A 21,054-nucleotide genomic window follows, 5' to 3' on the forward strand; every position below is an offset into this window, starting at 1 on the left:
GCTCCCAGTGGCATTATATTCCCATCGTCAAAAGTGATTTCTTTCTATGAAACTCGCATACGGATAGAGAAAATTGAGATCCTGGGTCAAAATTCCTGAGGTAGTTCGATTAGCGCTTAATGTCTTTCATCCACTATATTCCCAAATATATCGTCCAGAGTCCGCCAACAGTCCTCGAAATTTCGTCGGATCGGTAGTAATTGTGGTCATTTATTGCAGAAATATCCATTGCTGTGCAAGTGTCCAAGTAAGACCCGTATATGGTATATGTATATCCCATTGGCTTCACTTCTGCAGTCTATGGATGATTAATTGGCAAAGTCGAGATTGAATAGCAGCAAACTTAGACTACGATTTACTCTAACAACTGTGACTCTTTCATGTAATGTTATAAATTGACAAGCGGAGTTACTCAACCTCGTGCATTATTATGTGATTTCGTGATACTGACATTATAGCATGGCGCTGCTTTATATCGCAGAATAAACCGCGATTAGTCCGTGATGCGCCGATCGTCGATTTGGAAAGTGCAGTAGCATGCAATTTGGCATCATAATTCGCGTTTTGTTCCGTTTCGAAAATGATTTATCCACGAGCACACTTTTAAATAAGTGCTGATTGAACGCCGATGTACTGTCGTTCTGTGTAAAATCTCATTCATACATTTTTCGGGCGTGTGGATTACTACGTATTTACAATTCTACACGCATACAGCCATACGCGCGTCGGAGTTTGTAAAGACGTAAAATGTCTGGCACATGCAAATTTTCCTGCGCATTAATTAGTAATATAACTTTTAAAACGTTTACATCGAATTCTCTCATTCTGAATCCGAAGATACAGTTCCACATGTAGTGTGAAGTCATTCAGAGTCAGAATGTCAACCGTTTTCTATCGTGATATCGTATAAATGAATATGTAAAATTTACATGCGATTTCCGCCCTCGTTATGAAGCAAAGGAAGAATGAGTTGTTTGACACGCCAAACGTATATTTATGGCGCATGAGTAGTTTTTAGTTCTTCTTATAACGTGAACGAATCGCGATAGTAGGTCATACCAAGTAGGTCGTGCTTGCCACCCCATGAGAATTGTGACTTATATTGGCGACAGTTGAAATGTTGTCGAGTGATAAGTGCCAAAACCTTGTTTGAAGTCGGGTAACAGGAGACAGCTACTACTTTATTTATCCCTAGTCCTATTCGCTCTATATAAATGCGAATATGTTCTGTTCCTCGATGACTGGGCATTGAGCAAGGAATAGGAGACTCCCACTGACATTCTGATACCACCGTTGTAAGTTATATAAGAATGTACAGACTTACACCAGCAGAGTGAGCAGCAGACTGTATTAATTACTGAGGTAATAACAGACAGCCCGGATGACTAAATCCAGGGGAATCGCACTTGTTCACTTACTGAATAATACGTCCTATCATATTTATCCTCATTTCCGGGTATTGGTGAATAGCGTATGCTACTGTGTAAGTATGTGGTATTGTCGAGTCAAGTCAGGAGATGAGATATAGGAATGAAAATTACAGGCCTGAAACGAAAATTAAGAAGATTGCGTCTAATTAAAAATTTGATCGTTCACAGGACTGTACAGGGCGTACAGGTGAGGTATTTGAGCAGACACAGAGCGAATTTCCGATGTTTAGATATGCTTTTGAGTGTGCCGCATATTTGGTTTCCTCCACGGGGCAAGAGATTCGAAATCTTTGACCCCGAATCGGAAAATCACATTGGATTTTGCCGTTATCTCATTCTTGGATATCACACGAATTCTTCTTACCTTTCCCGCCGACGTATGCTTAGTAAACCTCGTACGATTGCGTTTTACGTATAGTCAAAACTCAGCTCTCCGTCATATGGACGAATTTTAGGTATTGGCGACCTTTGTTCCGGCGTAATATTCAGGTTCACCTCGCACCGGTGACTACTGACTAGTCTACCTACGTAGTGTCGGAATACAAATTTTCCGTCTGGCTTCCAGGGTCATGAACTTTTTTGCACACACATCCGATCCAGTGAACGAGAGAATTAACTAGTATTGCGTTAATATGCCGGTTTCGGTAGTCTTTCAGAATGATTTACGTAAGATCATTATAATTTTGATGGACAATTGGACAGTCCGTAAACCTCAGCCGTGGCTCATTATAGAAGGCCCTGCTTCAGCCAATGTGGAAAGGCATAGTCGCCAGATTCAAGCTTAGGCTGGTTGTCTATTATCTTCATCACCTAACAAACCGAGCGCGTAATTTCACTCCAAAAGTCGATATATTCGGGCACTCGTTAACGACAGTAGCGCAGGTTGTATGTAAATCCGAATAGGGACTTATGTCAATATCAAAGAGCACCTGTTTTGGTTGTATTTTGGTTCTGTTCATTCGGTGAATCAACCTTTGAAATTGAAGTTCAACCGCGAATTGTTTATGAGAGAGCGCAGAATCACACTCGTTTATCCTAGGCTTGAAACATATCCGAAAGGCTTAGATATAATTGTGATTAAAGACTGCATATTATCATGAATGTCTCATTTCGAATCAGGTAGACTACACGGTATACCTCGTCAAACTGAGTATGGGAATTTATAGCAACATAAACAGAAGTTAGTCCTTCACGCAGTGGACGACGTTATTGATTTTAACTAGGCTGGCCGTCACACTCAAAGCTTCCGATCAGCTGCTACTCGTCGCCGACTTATAATTAAATTACTAATAATTACCCTATTTACAATTAATTAATTAGAAGATTCGTCACTTTCCACGATACCGTCCAATGTCAAGTCAACCCAAGAATCACTATACCTATATGTTGGAGGTTATCTCGGCACGTCATCGCCATTCGCCATCCGATGCGCATAAGCGATGCATTGCCAAAGCCTAGAACGAAAGTGGGTGTGGGTGGTGGTGGTGGGTGGTGGTGGTGGGTGGTGACTGATGGTATTAAGTAAGCAGAACAGGAAACATGAAATAATAATATCGGCTTGATGTAAAAAGACCAGAGATGTCGAAGCACCATGGTTACTAAAATAACAAGCACAACAACTGTAAATTAGGCGAGTATACTTGATTTACATGGAATGAAATCCAGACGTCGTAGTCTATCATATTGCAGTATTGGCACGCGTTATGGCATCTTTGCGAGTCGTCATTTTTTCTTGCATTTTTTCTGTTATTAAGGGTGTATTTCTCTTGAAATGTAATGGTAATTGTATCTGCATGGACGAGATATCAGGGTGGGAAAATTCAGGACGTGTATTCAAATAAGAAAGTCGCTATTCCCAATAGCAGAAAACCTTAGATAACATATTCAAAGGTTCTACGATAGCCAGATTTCTTTATTATGTAGGCTACATAGCATGTATGACAGGCCCTCCGAGTATTGATACATATTATGAGACAAAACGACTTCTGGCACGATTTTTGAGTGTTGTGCTTGGAAGTACAGGATTTGTTTGCCACGACTTTTGACTCACTGGGAACGCTTTCTTATGCTACATTGTCTTTGTTGGCATGTCGGGTTCGTGTGTCTGATCGTGGACAATCAGGCGCGTTGCAACACCGAGGGTCGCAGCGAAGTGGATCGTTATTGAGTAACATCAGATACGCGATTCTTTACGAGCTGTAATCTAATAGTATGGATGTAGATTTATGAGGAATAAGGATCAGCGAATGCGCCACCAGATAAGTCATGAACCTTCTGTAACCAAGAAGAACAATCTATGAGCCTGTCGAGGCCTAGTGGATATTTGGTAGGAGGCATAGGAACAATTGAAGTACCAGTACTCACTACTCAGTGATAAATAATAGCTATGAAGAATGAAGATTGAAGAACACGAGGCAGGAGACATTCGCGCTGCCGACCAATAGCAGGAGTTCATACATTCGATCATCAGGCCAGCGCTGATTCGGCCATGCATTGCAACATGGTGTTTATGTTTAAGGCTCTTCTTGTTACATTGCATATTGCGTTGCCTAACCACAGCCAAAATCTGAGTCACGTAATGACCATGTGATGTCTAGGTGGTTGAAAGATGATTGCTTTCTAAATGTATTGCTTGATGAAATGTAATTAATAATCTATATTCACATGGATAACTATATCCCAATTTTTAAGATATATGAACAATACATAGTAGCCTATCTCAGAGCTAGAATGGTGGAAAATGTGAATCTTCTACAGACCCCCACGATGGCCAGCGAACAAAACGGAAGTACGGAGACCAGCGGAAATAACTCTGACATATTTAATATTCCCCTTTACGAGCAAAAATATTGGATAGAATGCGAATCGATTTTGATCGCGCTCACAGTAATAGCCGTGTATATGTTCCTGTGCATATCGTTGTACGCATCGAAGAAAAGAGCAAGGCCGTCGCGGGAAATCGGCGGTGGTAAAGAGGGCAAAAGATTGTATTTAATGCTGGTACTAGCATCTGGCTTCACTGTATTACGAAGTATCAGCAATCATATCGTGGCGTTTACCTCAAGTAACAGCAACAAACTTTGTTTTGCAACGATCGCCGTCAGCACTGTATTGTACGCATTCGGAATGTTTTCCGTTTATCTTTTCCTCTGGATGCGTCAAAGTATATTCTACGCAAACCCAGTTTTATCTAAAGTACTCAACAAGGCCGTGACCTTAGCAAGTTGGTGCTGTCTTATTCTGTTAGTGATTACAGCCGTTTGCTTAACGGTGTTGTACAACGTGCCGTACGTAAACGGATGGGACTACCAAGTAACGTTCGAAGGGTGCAAAGGGGTTCTGGTCGGGAATGGAGAAATTGTATCAGGCCTTGTTACTGCTACTACAACAACTTTCCAAATCTTACTTCTCATATTGTTTGTGTATCCTCTATTAAGTAGAAAAACACAACGATATCGCTCGGCTGGAAATAAGTCTTGCAATACAAATGGGGCGAATCACGCTTCGCTTAGTAATACCGATGATAATGTCACAGATGGTGGAAATTCGACATCAGTCCGGCATCACGAAAAACGCAAAGTTATGAAATCTTTAAGCAGCGAAAATGAAAGCGGTGTAGACGTAACTTGCCCAGGCGACGGTCCACAACTCCCCTCCAAATCAACGCCTACCGACGAATCTTCCAGAAATGAAAGCATTGTAAACTCTCCGACATTCGAAGAGGCCGAGCACGGAAACCATAACAGCCCAGCGACAAATAAAGATTCACCGCGAAAGTCCAAGCTAATTTCCAAGCTGCAGCATCCCGGCAAGATATTTTATCGCAGAAACGTAAACACGAAGGTCAAAGAAACAAACGGGCTTCAGCGAAATTCGGTTGGTTTAGTTTTGGCACCTGCAGACAAATGTCAGAAGGATCGAGTCGACTCGAGCAAATCAGGAAGTAAATCGAAGAAACCCAAGCTGAGAAGATCAAAGTAAGTCGCAGCGTGGCTTTCATATATGTGACAGCGTGACGAATTTATGCTCAAGTCACAAAAACATTGGGCTTAGTTTTTTTCGATTGTTGAATTGTTATCACTCTCCGTGAAACAGGTGAATTCGCGTATTCAGAAAATCAGTGGAATTTGGACAATTTGTTTTCATGAGGTTATTTGGCGATACGATTGTAGAATGTTGATATACAATGTCCTTTCCAATACTCTGCTATAGTTGCTAACGATTACCCCTGACGAATGTCAGCCGAAAATATTCGGGTGGATGTCAATATGAGCATAGCATTCAATTGTATATTTGCCTTAAAGTATATCAAATTAGCTCTCAGTAAATCTATAATGCGGAAATATATATAACTTTCTGATCAAATCAACGATTGCCATGTAGCGTACATTATCCACGCTCGATCGAAGACAATTAGGTCATCATAATTAGCAGATAAAATAATACGGTTATTATATTAAATGAAGGAATTAGTATCATTTGAAACAATTTCAGTAATCAATTTTGTCTCACTTGATACTGACTATAGTGATTGCCAGACATATTTAGAGTACTTCATCTCTCGAACTTCATCCATTTTGATAATTGTCATGAAGTAATGATTATAATGTTCAAGAACAGGGAAACAATGCGGTAGAATAGCACATATGCTGACGAGAGCCAGTTCATTATTTATTTTTCAGTCTTTCTTGTAAATTTTAATGTAATCAACTATTACTTAAACTACGGAAGCATGAACACTTGAACTGAACAGTCTTCATTGAAAACAAAATAATTCATATACGTTACGTCATATATGTTTTGTTTAGTGTTTAGTAACACCCCAATTTAAGTGATTGATACTCATTAGTCATTAATCACGTTCGACAGGCCTCACTTTTGTTGTAGGAAATAAGGCTAATGGAAATGTTGCGTCTTCAGAACCCAACAAGGTCGTCGAATGATGGCGTTTCTCAAGAAAGCGTTTTTCTTGATGCTAATTTGCATCGCCACGGACATCGCAGCCACGGTCGTCCAAGCTCTAGTTAACTTCCCTGAAATCGTCTATTTGGTGATCTTTGATATCAACCTGATCATAAATATCGTCTGCATCGTGATGTCATTCAGAGACTGGGACTCAATTATTTTTCCAATGTTTACAAGGTTAGTGTTCAAACTTGCTGAAACCTTTTTGACATGAAACCGTGTGTCACCGATTGCCCCACAATCCTTCATAGCAATATGCAAATTCATATTTTCAATATGGGGTGATAAAGATCTATGTGGCCTTAAAACTTCGCCAGTCTAAGAATAATGCCGGTGCGCACCCGAATCGGCGGCGCTGTTGCGCTAGAATACAAGAGTTAATGACGATTGCCTCTGACGAGTGTCAGCCAAAATGATTCAGGTTATCTCAATATAAATTACAGAAGTGCGATGAACATAAACCCAGACAGTCCATCCTCAAGATTACCGGACCACGACTGACCTATCGATCTCGCTTCCCATGACATGCCGCCCTATTTCTTGTCGCATTCTTTTTCTATACTATCTTCTTTACTTTCATTCAGTGTGCATACCTCCTCTTTACATCGCCTAGGCCAAGGTGGGTGTCAGATTCCATAGACTACTCCTTGTCGCTTCGACATCTTCCTGTCTTTTCATTGTATCGCATTTTTGTGGTGTATTGAACTGATAAAATTGCTAATAAACCAATGATGATGATGATGATGACATTCGGGGTATACTCGAAAAACACCGATCTGGTTGAAGAGATCCAGACTTCTACAAACTACTAATCTAGTTAGTTGGCGGTCAACTAACATTCTTTGAGTAGTTCTAGTTAGGATGCGGATTTTGAAAAGCGAGTAGTTCTACTTCTAGTTGCGATTTTGAAATTCCAGTTGTTTGTACTGTACAGTACATGTACAAGTCTGCCATCCGTGAGATGTCTACAAGTCAGCACCGTGTCACGGTTACGACCATTGCCATGAGCTGTAGCCGGGATTGACAATCTCCAGCGCCCTGTCAATGTGACACATGCGACCCTCCCGCGTATCATTCATTCCAGGCCATGACCTAGCTCACGTGACTTTTTCAAAATGTGCATATCTCCAATTTCCATACATACAGGATGAATGATTTATACTGATATTTCAATAGACTCTTGGTGGTACAGAACTTCCTATTGAATAGTATATTAATATTGAAATAAACCCGACTAATTTCGGCTGACACTCGTCTGGGTGTCAGGGTAAATAATCGGGTATATTTCAATAGGGATAGACCCGTCAATTACATATATTTCAACGTGTTCATCCTGACCAAAGTAATTGATCGTAATTTTGCGCCTAACTACGCCCGCTATATGTTTGACTGGATCTTGTGCCTGGCTAAGACGCTCAACGCTAACTACGATGCACTCCTCCGCTATGCACTCGGCATTCACCATCCGGAGCATATATCCACGAACGCATTGCGAGAACTCACAGGAACGGTCCTATGCCGTCTACTGGCAGCTGAACGACGCTTCCGCCTAATCGGCCATCTAGTGCGGAAACAAGACGAGCAACCAGCCGCCGCCATCATCAATCACATTCCCACGGAGCCATGGCGCAGAGGTGGCTGGAATCGGAGAACATGGCGCTCGACAATGGAGACTGATCTAGCGCAACGCGGGCTGTCGCTTGAAGACGCCCACGACAGCCCACGTTGAAGACGCTTAACACGATCCCAAAACTGATTATCTCGATGTTCTTTTTGTCTCCTGTTTTCTTTTGCCCTTTTTATTTTATCTAATTGAAAAGTCGATATATATATATATATATATGCCTGGCAATTTCAACCACGCAATCTGACCAATGTACTTGTACATGATAATATTTGTAACATGCAGGCTTGCGGCTTTAACGTAGCCTATGCTATGGTGAGATACTCTATAATCCACTTTCAGCTGGTACGTATGTTATCGAGTAGGTATTGACATATATAACAGTCGTACTGTCACCGTGGGGTCCGGACAGTGCAGATGCGTGATCCATCAAAAACTGACCAAAAAGCATTTACCTAGCATTTTTCCGAATTTTCTCATCACACTATCACTCGATTAATAAAGTTCTCCGATGGTGATGGTCCATGTCTCTGTCTCCTCAGATGTTAAATCCATACATTCAGAGTTTACAATTTGTAAATAACTGCGATATTGTAAAATAAAGTGCGACAAAATTGGAAGAACATCAATGCAGCCTTTGCTGGCGTGCGGTATCTACTAGGCTGGGAAAATGGCGCTTCGCCAATTTCGAATTGGAGAGCCCCTAGTGATAGCATGGTCGTATTATAATTTTCCTTTAATTGTTACAGTTGCAAGATCGGAAATGCGAATAATTCTGAAAATGAGGCTTCCAGCGGAAGCGACAAGCGCAAAGTAGCAGAGGCCGAACGATATAAATGCAACGGATTCAGGACGCCCTCAAAGGCTACATCGACTGCCCTTGCCCAAGGCTCGTATCAGCAGCGTAGCGCTCACGCAAACGATCACAACATCAAGCAGCTGGATCTCAACGGAAAGACTTGATCTTGGAGAGTTATTTCGTTGATGTTATCGCTATCCAGCAACAATCCCACCGTTTCCCGCGCCATAACGTAGGTCCGTGGATGCATTTTACAATGCGAAAGACAATAAGTTCGTGAATACCAGCAGCCGATACACGCAAGTTGAAGCAAGCGTGTGTTGTTTGCTACCTTGTGGGTGTGTCTAGTGTAGTTTGCGTCCCGAATCTACTGACATAGTCATGGCCAAATCTTCGATCATGGTATAATATCTATTATACTGTATAATGGTAGTAAATGCTCTCACAGTTTCGTGATAACATTTTCACTGGTACGATTCTGCTCTGCTTCAAGAAGGCACAGACAACTGTGGTCTGGTCATACCACGCCAGATTTGCAATATTTACGGTGCGAATCCGGTACACTACACTATTACCATATAGTGTCCTAGTGCACTGACACTATGCTATTATGGATAGATTCAAAGTTTCAACGTTTCGATATGTTAAAATATATTTCGTTTTCCAATTCAATATGTATTTGTTTTCACATGCGAAAATCAATATCAAGAACAACAGGACGCGCGAGTTTTTCAACTATGATATGATAATCGAAATCACCCGAAAATTCAATGTCAAAGCAAAATCAAGTACTTAATTATCGCACATCTTGTTACATTTTTCGTATGTATGACTCGATTTTTTGTACTTAGCAAGTTTGGAGAAGCTGCGGCATTTTCTAGCTAATGTGTTATTCATCGGCAGTCTGGTGCAGGCGGTAGAGTCACACACACAGACGCGTTTAGTCATCAGTCAATACAAGAGCACCGTTGTGCTTGTCAAGAGTCGCGTAAATTATACCTCCAAATAAGTGGTCTTTGCACCAGTTGGACGTATGTTCTTCTATGCGCTGTATTGTATGAGTAAGTATCAGGGCTGTGGAGTCGGTAAATTTGACCACCCACTCCAACTCCACACATTTTCAATATACCGACTACAACTCCGACTCCCGAGTCTTTAAACGCACCCACTCCGACTATTTTCGTAAGACAACTCCGACTCCAAAAGTATTACCAATTTACCTGAAAATTGATATGCCACAGTAACGGTTAGATTACTACCGTGTAATAGGGTTAGAAAAGGACACTTTTTCAAAATTTTCAGACTTGCAATATCGGGGGAAAATCCTGAAAAAATGGGAAATTCTAAAAAAAAGGTCAACTTTCCGGCTCAGCTCCCGAAGTAGCGGCCAGAGCGTTACTTCAGTGCTAATTTACTATATCTCAGTCGAATTTTGCCCTATGTTTAACCAAAATTCTCAAAAAAGAGGGCTTGAGCGTCCTCTGAGGACACTTTCAAAAAAAAAAAAACGTATATGGTTGGTAACCCTACCGTATAACCATTAAACATATGATGAACGATGGCATGCAAAAAATTTTCATTGTGGCACAGAGTTATTCACTATGCAATTAACATGGTAGAATGTCTTTCTAATATCCCTCCTTTTTCATACTTGGTAAGTTTTTATCACATGGACTCTCCAATACCGTAATATGCATGAATCATTCAACGATGACATACATCGAATCCTGTACGATTAAAATGTAGATAAAACAGTCGAAGTGTATCTCTTGTGTATGAGTCAGCAACTAATACAGAAATGTAGCCTAACTTTCTACAATATCTTCATTACACACTCCACTGATTACAAGCACACACACTCTCACTACAAGTTAACAAAATTTAGGAAGTAGTCAAATAGCATATGTCTATCTAGGTGCACTTAGTCAAGTATAATGTCCAATTTTATCAATACCGTTACTAATAACAGTGATTGATGGCGCATTAAAATCCTATTCTAGTTATTATTAGTAATTCAAATTTGAAAGCAATTGTTTTCATAATAAAGTAGTTGGAGTCGGAGTTAAGGTCATTTTCACAAACTCAGACCCCGACTCCAGACACTTTAGTTTTCACGACTCCCAAGGCGTGCTAAAAAGAGACTCGACTCCAGAGCCCTGTAAGTATAAGTATGTTGACAAGACATGTCGGGAGTAGATGTCTCAAACAGACGGGATGGTTACGGAACAGACCGTCAACGAGCACCTTTCGATAAAGCTCGCACCTAGACATCTCTTTCGCAGATCAGTACGGTAAATTATTGGTTTTGGGACACGGCTGGTTTGCTAAATAGGCCGCCTTTCTACATCCCCTGATCCACGTCCGCATAGTGCTATCAAAGCTATGACTTGGTGCAGAATTTTCCTGAATTCCACGAATCCATGGAAACGCGGCATTTCGTTATTTTCAGGGATTTCTAAAACTAGAAATCCCTGGTTATTTTCGGGAGAAATGACGGATAGCCTGTCCGAGCGAACGCTGAATCGAAATATCGGAGATTCGTGTAACTCTAGAGCTAGTGGGGCCTTGTAGGGAAATTCGAGCGATCAAGAATCTGACGCCATTCCGAGCATCGCACTAATCATACCGTCGATACGTAATTCGAAGCCGGTTTTAGCCGCATCGGACGTGATTTCACGCCATTATCAACGTTCTAGCAACACTGCAGTTCAAGTGAAATCAACGACGACTACGCAGGAGAGCGGGAAGAGATCACTACATAGGCCCATTGGTTGAAGAACAATTCAATCCCTATCCACACTGTGGGTTTCGATATCACATTATGCTGCTGCAATATTTTCGGCAGATCCAACAAAATCGTCACAATATAATCTTTTTACAAAGCACATGAGTTCTCTGAAGGTAACTAACTTGCAAATCGATATCAGATAATTCAATGACTTCAAATATTCCCACAATCCGAATCTCCTTGCCGTGAAACACGGGTAACTTGTGGATTTGAACACAAGGCCAAAAATATGGCCCAAAATAAAAATCATCTCGTAGTGTATAATCGGCAGTTCTATTATTTTTATCCACTCAAGACAAACAATAAGCTATACACAAGTCACAATGATATGTAACGAACGCATATGATGTTGAAACAACAAAGTATGGTCTCGCAATCTACCATCCCACTAGGCTATATGATGGATGTAACAGTGTTCGATCCTTGCTCTTTTCATTTATCCTTCTCATCTTTCTCTCAGCATTTTTGTCAAGACGCCGTAAGAGCAGCGACCAGAATCACAAAAGGCATCTTTCCTTCAGATGTGTCATATTGCACTCGTACCACAGTTTCCGCCTGCACACACCTACAGAACATGCTTGTTTGGTCAACAGATTGCGCCATGAGGTATGCCTCAATCAATTTCTTGATTCTTGTAAGCAATCAACTGTGTTGTGACTGAATATGGCTTTTATCTGTTCTAAATTCAGAGTTTCATATTTTAACAAAGCTTTAGAGAGAAGATTGTGTTGGTGGCTTTTCTCCGATAAAAGCGTCTTCGCACGGTTGTAGGAGGCAGTCAAAATCTTGTTCACCTCTTCCTCAATGATTCTTTTCTTTTCGGGACTCGCCTTTTTCAAGTCTACGGCTACCAGACCTAAAGCTTCCGACATCCCAAAGTCACACACTAAGGAATATGCCAACTTTGTGGCCATTTCCAGATCGTTAGAAGCTCCGGTTGTGACATTGGCGTTACCATTCATGAGCTCTTCAGCTACCCGCCCACCCATGGCTACGTCAATTTTCCACATAATTTTGGCCCTTGTTACTTGCGTTTCATCTTCTTCTGTGGGTATTAAGGATGTGTGGCCTAACGCGTGACCCCGTTGGGCGATAGTCACTTTAAAAATCGGTAAAGAGTTTTTCGAGTAGTAGGCTACAAGTGCATGGCCGGCTTCATGAAACGCTGTGATTTCTAGTTCCTTTTTAGTCCTTATACGCGTGTTTAATTCCGGGCCAAGTCGCAACTTATCCAAAGCGTTTTCGAAATCTTCCATATCAACAAGGTCTTTATTTTTTTCTGCTGCCGTAAGTGCAGCCTGATTTACAAGATTTGACAAATCAGCCCCAGTCATTCCACCGGTTAAACTGGCAATTTTTTGGAGATCCAAGTGGAGTGAACTTGTCACTTTGCTGGCGTAATGCTCAAGAATCTCTCTTCTTCCTCTAACGTCTGGAGGTAGCACGCTAATCTGAGTGTCGAATCTTCCTGGTCGAGTCAAAGCTTTGTCTAATACATCCGGCATATTGGTTGCACCAATGACGATAATACCTTGTTTTGTTTCAAACCCATCCATCTCCTGCAGAAGTTGATTGATAGTTATGCGTCCATAAGGAGCTAACGGTGATGAAGTCCTAGCACTTCCGCAAGCATCAATTTCATCAATAAATATAATGCAAGGTGAGTTATCACGTGCCTCTTTGAAAAGTTGTCTTATTCTTGAACCGCCAACGCCGACAAACATCTCCTCAAACTCAGACCCAGCCGCATAGAAAAACGGTACGCCAGCTTGTCCTGCGACAGCTCTTGCTAGAAGAGTTTTCCCAGTGCCAGGAGGCCCGACTAACAAGATTCCTTTTGGTAATTTAGCACCGAGATTTGTAAACCTATCTGGATCTTTCAAGAAATCCACAATTTCTTCTAGTTCTCCTTTAACTTCATCAATACCTTTTACATCATCGAATGTGGTTGATGGAATGTCGGCTAGGTAATTGTTTGGCGGCATGCCAAAAGACATTTTAATATCCACCGATGAACTTAACAATCTGTACAGGAAAATGGCTACCAGAACAACAGGGATAATTTCCCAATGAAATTTCATACCCTTCCATCCCTTTGGCTCATCTTCAGTAACTGTGATATTTCTCAAGGACAGCCCTTGCTGCATGCCCAGTTGAAGGCCGAGGCGTTCTTTTTTGCTGAGATCCAGTTCTGTAGCCAACTGTGAAGCTTGTTCTTGTATGGAATCTCCTGAAACTGTAATTCGTGGAGACGAGTTCAAGTTTTTTACCGATTTACCAGCTTTCGTTTGGAACTGACGCCATATTACGGGATCGGGTATCACACACGCAATATTGCATTGCTTCAACTTTTTTATTGGCCGCAACGCTGACGAAAGCTGCTTCATAGTGGTCGCGCTGGTGATATGTATCCTCAAAAGCTGGGATTTATTCGTCAAGACGCCCCCTTTACGAGTTACAATCGACAACAACATTGTCGTGATCGTAGTCCAGACAGAAGTAACGCAACACTTACAGCAAATCGCAACAGTAATCACACCGGTAACAGTACGATAGGGTTGGTGCTCTACAGGGTTGGTTCGATTATGTTCACAATAAGAGCAATTCTGTTCACAATAAGAGCAGTCTCATGTTCACAATAAGAGCAGTCATGTTCACAATAAGAGCAGTCTCATGTTCACAATAAGAGCAGTCGTTGTATTCACAATAACATCAGCCGCAGCACCACCATATCCCCCAGAACACAACCCAGACATGATGTCCGAACACCCTCAGACACGATGTCCGAACGCCCCCCCCCCCAGACACCCCAGACATAATGTCCGAACACCCCCCAGACATCCTTCATACACGATGTCCGAACTCACCACGCCCCAGACATGATGTCCGAGTGTCAACGCAATCGGAACACACCCCAGACATGATGTCCGAACCCACCCCCTAGACACGATGTCCGAGTGTACACGCAGTCCAAACACACCCCAGACACGATGTCCGGACATCATGTCAGGAGTGTGTTCGGACTGCGTTGACACTCGGACACCGTGTCTGGGGTGTGTTCGGACTGCGTTGACACTCGGACATCGTGTCTGGGAGTGTTCGGGCATCGTGTCAGGAGTGTGTTAGGACTGCGTTGACACTCGGACATCGTGTCTGGGGGTGTTCGGACATCATGTCTGGGTTGTGTTCGGACTATGTTGCCACTCGGACATCGTGTCCGGTGGATATGGTGGTGCTGCGGCTGATGTTATTGTGAATACAACGACTGCTCTTATTGTGAACATGAGACTGCTCTTATTGTGAACATGAGACTGCTCTTATTGTGAACATGACTGCTCTTATTGTGAACATGACTGCTCTTATTGTGAACATGAGACTGCTCTTATTGTGAACATGACTGCTCTTATTGTGAACATGAGACTGCTCTTATTGTGAACGTGACTGCTCTTATTATGAACATGAGACTGTTCTTATTGTGAACATGCCTGCTCTTATTGTGAACATGAGACTGTTTTATTGTGGGGTATCTTCGGACTGCATTGACACTCTGGACATAATGTCTGGGGGTGTTTGGATATCATGACTGGGGTGTGTCCGCACTGCGTTGCCAATCGGAAATCGTGTTCGGACATCATGCCCCGGCCTGTTTTCAAATATCAAGTCTAGGGTGTGTTCATAAAATCATGTTTGGGGTGTCTTCGGACTGCGTTGACACTCGGACATCATGTCTGGGGCGTGGCGAGTTCGGACATCGTGTCTGGAGGATGTCTGGGGGTATTCGGACATCATGTCTGGGGGAAAGGGCGTTCGGACATCGTGTCTGGGGTGTGTTCGGACTGCGTGTACACTAGGACATCGTGTCTGGGGGGGGGTCGGACATCGTGTCTGGGGTGTGTTCGGACTGCGTTGACACTCGGACATCGTGTCTGGGGGTGTTTGGACATCATGTCAGGAGTGTGTTCGGACTGCGTTGACACTAGGACATCGTGTCTGGGGGGGGGGGGGACGTTCGGACATCGTGTCTGGGTTGTGTTCGGAATATGTTGCCACTCGGACATCGTGTCCGGGGGATATGGTGGTGCTGCGGCTGATGTTATTGTGAATACAACGACTGCTCTTATTGTGAACATGAGACTGCTCTTATTGTGAACATGACTGCTCTTATTGTGAACATGAGACTGCTCTTATTGTGAACGTGACTGCTCTTATTATGAACATGAGACTGTTCTTATTGTGAACATGCCTGCTCTTATTGTGAACATGAGACTGTTTTATTGTGGGGTATCTTCGGACTGCATTGACACTCTGGACATAATGTCTGGGGGTGTTTGGATATCATGACTGGGGTGTGTCCGCACTGCGTTGCCAATCGGAAATCGTGTTCGGACATCATGCCCCGGCCTGTTTTCAAATATCAAGTCTAGGGTGTGTTCATAAAATCATGTTTGGGGTGTCTTCGGACTGCGTTGACACTCGGACATCATGTCTGGGGCGTGGCGAGTTCGGACATCGTGTCTGGAGGATGTCTGGGGGTATTCGGACATCATGTCTGGGGGAAAGGGCGTTCGGACATCGTGTCTGGGGTGTGTTCGGACTGCGTGTACACTAGGACATCGTGTCTGGGGGGGGTCGGACATCGTGTCTGGGGTGTGTTCGGACTGCGTTGACACTCGGACATCGTGTCTGGGGGTGTTTGGACATCATGTCAGGAGTGTGTTCGGACTGCGTTGACACTAGGACATCGTGTCTGGGGGGGGGGGGGGACGTTCGGACATCGTGTCTGGGTTGTGTTCGGAATATGTTGCCACTCGGACATCGTGTCCGGGGGATATGGTGGTGCTGCGGCTGATGTTATTGTGAATACAACGACTGCTCTTATTGTGAACATGAGACTGCTCTTATTGTGAACATGACTGCTCTTATTGTGAACATGAGACTGCTCTTATTGTGAACGTGACTGCTCTTATTATGAACATGAGACTGTTCTTATTGTGAACATGCCTGCTCTTATTGTGAACATGAGACTGTTTTATTGTGGGGTATCTTCGGACTGCATTGACACTCTGGACATAATGTCTGGGGGTGTTTGGATATCATGACTGGGGTGTGTCCGCACTGCGTTGCCAATCGGAAATCGTGTTCGGACATCATGCCCCGGCCTGTTTTCAAATATCAAGTCTAGGGTGTGTTCATAAAATCATGTTTGGGGTGTCTTCGGACTGCGTTGACACTCGGACATCATGTCTGGGGCGTGGCGAGTTCGGACATCGTGTCTGGAGGATGTCTGGGGGTATTCGGACATCATGTCTGGGGGAAAGGGCGTTCGGACATCGTGTCTGGGGTGTGTTCGGACTGCGTGTACACTAGGACATCGTGTCTGGGGGGGGGGGTCGGACATCGTGTCTGGGGTGTGTTCGGACTGCGTTGACACTCGGACATCGTGTCTGGGGGTGTTTGGACATCATGTCAGGAGTGTGTTCGGACTGCGTTGACACTAGGACATCGTGTCTGGGGGGGGGGGGACGTTCGGACATCGTGTCTGGGTTGTGTTCGGAATATGTTGCCACTCGGACATCGTGTCCGGGGGATATGGTGGTGCTGCGGCTGATGTTATTGTGAATACAACGACTGCTCTTATTGTGAACATGAGACTGCTCTTATTGTGAACATGACTGCTCTTACTGTGAACATGAGACTGCTCTTATTGTGAACAGAATTGCTCTTATTGTGAACATAATCGAACCAACCCTCCTCTTGGTGCTCAGTCCAATTGCTTATTGCTATTATTGCTCTTCATCTGTGGTATAGAGGTCACGCATCATTGTTTCCACTTCGGTTTGAAGCCGGATGTCGCAGTGTTCGATTATAGATTGTAGATATCTATAGACTGTCACTATCAAAACAGCAGCATCGGCGAACTTTACTACAATTCACTGAACACGTACCGTGCATTTTCTACAGGTTTAATATGTTGTTCACGTCCATTTTCTTTTCCGGAGTCGTCGGTCCTGTTGTTCACGTTGGCTACGGAGTCCCCTTCGTAAATTTAGAGAGGCTGTGTTATTTTTCCATATCTCATGATAAATTCCGTTGCACGGCTACAGAGAGTACGCTTATAATGGTTTAGTTCGGTTATTAGGTAATTTCATCATTTCTAAAGACCACAGTATTGTGATTACTCACGTTGGTATCAGTAACGTTTGCTTTAAAATAACAGTTCCTGTCATCTGATTCTATACTGCATTGATAAGAACAACCGTGACTCATGTAAATAACAATACCGGTAGCCTACCTGATTTAATTATTAAGGCAATATAGCCTTGCACCTAACCTTTGTCTAAAAATTAGTACCATAATTATACTGTCTTCGATACTTCTGATTCCCTGTTTCAATTTGTCCAAAATCTTATGTCCCTGCTTTCTGCTTATATACGCTAGTTTTCTGTGTATTAAATTTCATCCATGGCCGGGAAGGGATTGTCTTTCAATAATCAGTATCAGAGCTGGTGGGCACCTGGTGTGATTATATTAGCAAATCAGATCGCCCATTATGTGATTCTAATTGACATCGAGTCCACTAATTGTGTTGAGCTTGCATCTTGAACTTGACGTTAGTGAGGTGATTACCGGTAAGTACCGAATTTTGCATTTCTGTCTTACCTGATTTCTGCTCAATCTTGCAGTGTGTAGGCGTACCCAGTACTTATACATTAAAGTTGAAATAAACCCAAATATTTTCTGCTGACACTCACCTCGTTATAGGAGTAATCATAAGCCCTACTGGAATCTCGGTATGTTTTGCCTGATATATCAGGTGAGCAGCGATGATTCTCCAAGTCAAGTAATTGAATGAAAAATAAAAAAATAAAACGTAGTATGAGCACAGGACACTGAGTCCATACAGTTTCGTAAGCATAACTACTGGTAGTAGAGAATTGATAAGAATATTGTATATCAACAGTGTATCTTCATATTATAATACGATAGTTGGCTGTAAATCCTCTACCAGTTGCTGACAATTATCACCAACACTGACTAATGTCAGTCGAAAACATTCAATTATATTCCAATAAGAACAGCCTATATTATTTAGCCTAATATAGGCTACTGAAGTTTTCTATCTCCAAGAGTCTACAATAAAGTTTCTTTCCCAGGTAAACTTTTAATTAGCCTATTGCCGCAATTTCTGTTACCAGAATGGCCAATTTAGATGAGCTGTGTGAAAACGTTAAACTGGGACGCGAATACGCATTGCTCGGCAATTACGATACTGCGCTTGTGTATTATCAAGGCGTTTTACAGCAAATTCAAAAGCATCTCTCCTCAATAAAGGACATGAATTTGCGTTCCAAATGGCAGCAGATTCGCCAGGAATATTCCCAAGAGTACGAAAACGTGAAAGGTATCTCGAATACACTGTCCAGCTTCAAAACCGACGGAAGTTACCCACAATCGCACAGGCCAGTAAGAGGGGCTGCGTTCGAAGAACCCACACGCGACCCCGATGTCTGGCCACCGCCGACACCGTCAGAAAATCCTCGAAGAAACGCAGGTGTGTCAAGGCAACCAGCAAGAGATCAAAGACCAGCACCGTCTGATCGAAGATCCAACGCACCAAGAGCAAATCCTTCAAATCGAGGACCAGTTGCTCGATCTAATGATGCAAAAAGGCCAACAGATCGTGCAAAGAGAGTGGATAAAAGCCGGGCAGCGTCACCAAAAAGGCAACAAGCAGACGAAAGTCCCAAATTCGATACCACTGGATATGATAAGGACCTAGTGGAAGCACTTGAGAGAGATATAATCCAAAGGCACCCGAATATCCACTGGACTGACATTGCCGGCCTTGACGAAGCAAAGAAACTTTTGCAGGAGGCGGTTATTTTGCCGCTGATTATGCCTGAATTCTTCAAGGGCATTCGAAGACCGTGGAAAGGAATTCTGATGGTCGGCCCTCCTGGTACAGGTAAAACACTGTTAGCAAAAGCTGTTGCTACTGAGTGTAAAACCACGTTTTTCAATGTGTCATCATCATCCTTGAGTTCGAAATACAGAGGAGAATCGGAAAAGCTAGTGCGTCTCTTATTTGAGATGGCAAGATTCTACGCCCCAAGCACTATATTTATCGACGAAATTGACTCGATCGGGAGCAAAAGAGGAACCGGCGACGAGCACGAGACTAGCAGGAGAGTAAAAGCTGAACTTCTAATACAAATGGATGGTGTGGGTGGTGTCACAGGTGGTGATGATGCTACCAAAATGGTGATGGTTCTCGCTGCTACCAATTTTCCTTGGGATATCGACGAGGCGTTGAAGCGTAGATTGGAAAAAAGAATATACATCCCTCTCCCTGATGCTACAGCAAGGGAAAGTTTGTTGAAAATAAATCTGAAAGAACTGGATCTTGCGGAGAATGTAAATTTGAAGCTTGTCGCCGAGAAGCTGGATGGTTACTCGGGAGCGGACTTGACTAATGTTTGTCGCGACGCGTCTCTGATGTCAATGAGAAGGAGAATAGCTAATTTGCTGCCGGACCAGATCAGAGAGCTCAATCAAGACGAACTGCACATGCCCGTCACCGCTGAGGACTTTGTGGAATCGATGAATAAAGTGTCAAAGTCGGTTTCTGCAGAGGATCTCAAAAAGTATGAGAAGTGGATGGAGGAGTTTGGTTCCATTTGATCGTGCACGATTTTCATATATAGTTAGTTGACGTATGATACCTTTATGCTGGCTGTGATTAGTGCATTTTTTCTATCATCTGGTTCCTAATTCTGTTTTCTACGGCAAGTCTGACGTGTGCCTGATCATATTTGGGTCAAGACGAGTTATTTCATTGATATTTTTTGCGACAGGTGTATCTTGTAGAGCAGTGGCTTTCAACCAGAGGGTTGTTTGCCTATTTTTGTGCAGTTTGTAAAGGTGTTAGTAATCAGCTATTCAATAGGCTGTGAGTAAGTCTGGGCAAAGTTGCCTTGACCATAAAAAATGTGGAGGTTCCGCATGCGCCTTATCGGCAGAAGTGGTCAGTAACGAAGAACTTCTACTTCAAGTAGATTGTGCCTACTTTTCTACTGGTTATAATTTGTACTACTTCTACTTGACATTATTTGGTTTTTCACACAAAATTAGGCCTGCTTGAGGCTGCTTTAAGACAATACTTCTACTTGAGCACCAGCGATGACTACTTTGACTCTGCTTGGCGTGTTGTAAGATCCAATTCGGAACAGGAGGTAGTTTGGATGTTCTGTTCCTGATATTCTATGTTACAGGAACTTCCAAAGTTTATGGGGTGCGAAACAGATCGTAGTTAAGTATGGTTTGAAAATCTGCACCTTAGAAAGGAAATGCAGTGCAAAAGAAACTATGACTGCGTCTCTACCGAGCGAGATAGTGTAATGGTTATGCGTCCGGCTTCTCGAGCGGTAGGTCGTGGGTTCGATCCCCG

At 42.9% G+C, this 21,054-nt stretch overlaps 4 protein-coding genes across 4 annotated transcripts in view; 3 read left to right on the top strand and 1 right to left on the bottom strand.

Moving 5' to 3' along the window:
- Positions 1-2,363: 2,363 nt before the first annotated feature.
- The window catches only part of LOC145446890 (tyrosine aminotransferase-like), a 74,016-nt gene continuing 55,325 nt past the window's right edge, over positions 2,364-21,054 (top strand). The window contains exon 1 of the mRNA XM_080325263.1: positions 2,364-2,378. The gene's annotated coding sequence lies outside the window, so the exon portion shown is untranslated. The remainder of the gene's footprint in view (positions 2,379-21,054) is intronic.
- LOC145446889 (uncharacterized) lies at positions 3,646-9,490 on the top strand. Its single transcript, XM_080325262.1, has 3 exons — positions 3,646-5,407; positions 6,351-6,572; positions 8,769-9,490. The coding sequence occupies exons 1-3, from the start codon at positions 4,095-4,097 to the stop codon at positions 8,980-8,982; spliced, it is 1,749 nt and encodes a 582-aa protein (XP_080181388.1). The 5' UTR covers positions 3,646-4,094; the 3' UTR covers positions 8,983-9,490.
- Positions 11,861-14,168, bottom strand: LOC145446888 (ATP-dependent zinc metalloprotease YME1L1-like). The gene has a single exon (XM_080325261.1). The coding sequence runs from the start codon at positions 14,078-14,080 to the stop codon at positions 12,224-12,226; it is 1,857 nt and encodes a 618-aa protein (XP_080181387.1). The 5' UTR covers positions 14,081-14,168; the 3' UTR covers positions 11,861-12,223.
- Positions 17,711-20,448, top strand: LOC145447254 (katanin p60 ATPase-containing subunit A-like 1). Its single transcript, XM_080325671.1, has one exon. The coding sequence runs from the start codon at positions 18,804-18,806 to the stop codon at positions 20,286-20,288; it is 1,485 nt and encodes a 494-aa protein (XP_080181797.1). The 5' UTR covers positions 17,711-18,803; the 3' UTR covers positions 20,289-20,448.

The sequence above is a fragment of the Botryllus schlosseri genome, chromosome 9 (genome assembly GCF_051294905.1).
Source record: "Botryllus schlosseri isolate E-star chromosome 9, Bs_hap1, whole genome shotgun sequence".
Classification (NCBI taxonomy): Eukaryota; Metazoa; Chordata; class Ascidiacea; order Stolidobranchia; family Styelidae; genus Botryllus; species Botryllus schlosseri.

Excerpts from the sequence above, each read along its gene's own strand:
- LOC145446889 (XM_080325262.1), top strand. The coding sequence starts at position 4,095 with ATGGATAACTATATCCCAATTTTTAAGATATATGAACAATACATAGTA. Across the intron at positions 5,408-6,350 it reads CCCAAGCTGAGAAGATCAAA|AACCCAACAAGGTCGTCGAA; the intron begins GTAAGTCGCAGC and ends TTGCGTCTTCAG. Across the intron at positions 6,573-8,768 it reads ATTTTTCCAATGTTTACAAG|TTGCAAGATCGGAAATGCGA; the intron begins GTTAGTGTTCAA and ends TAATTGTTACAG.
- LOC145446888 (XM_080325261.1), bottom strand. The coding sequence starts at position 14,080 with ATGTTGTTGTCGATTGTAACTCGTAAAGGGGGCGTCTTGACGAATAAA.
- LOC145447254 (XM_080325671.1), top strand. The coding sequence starts at position 18,804 with ATGGCCAATTTAGATGAGCTGTGTGAAAACGTTAAACTGGGACGCGAA.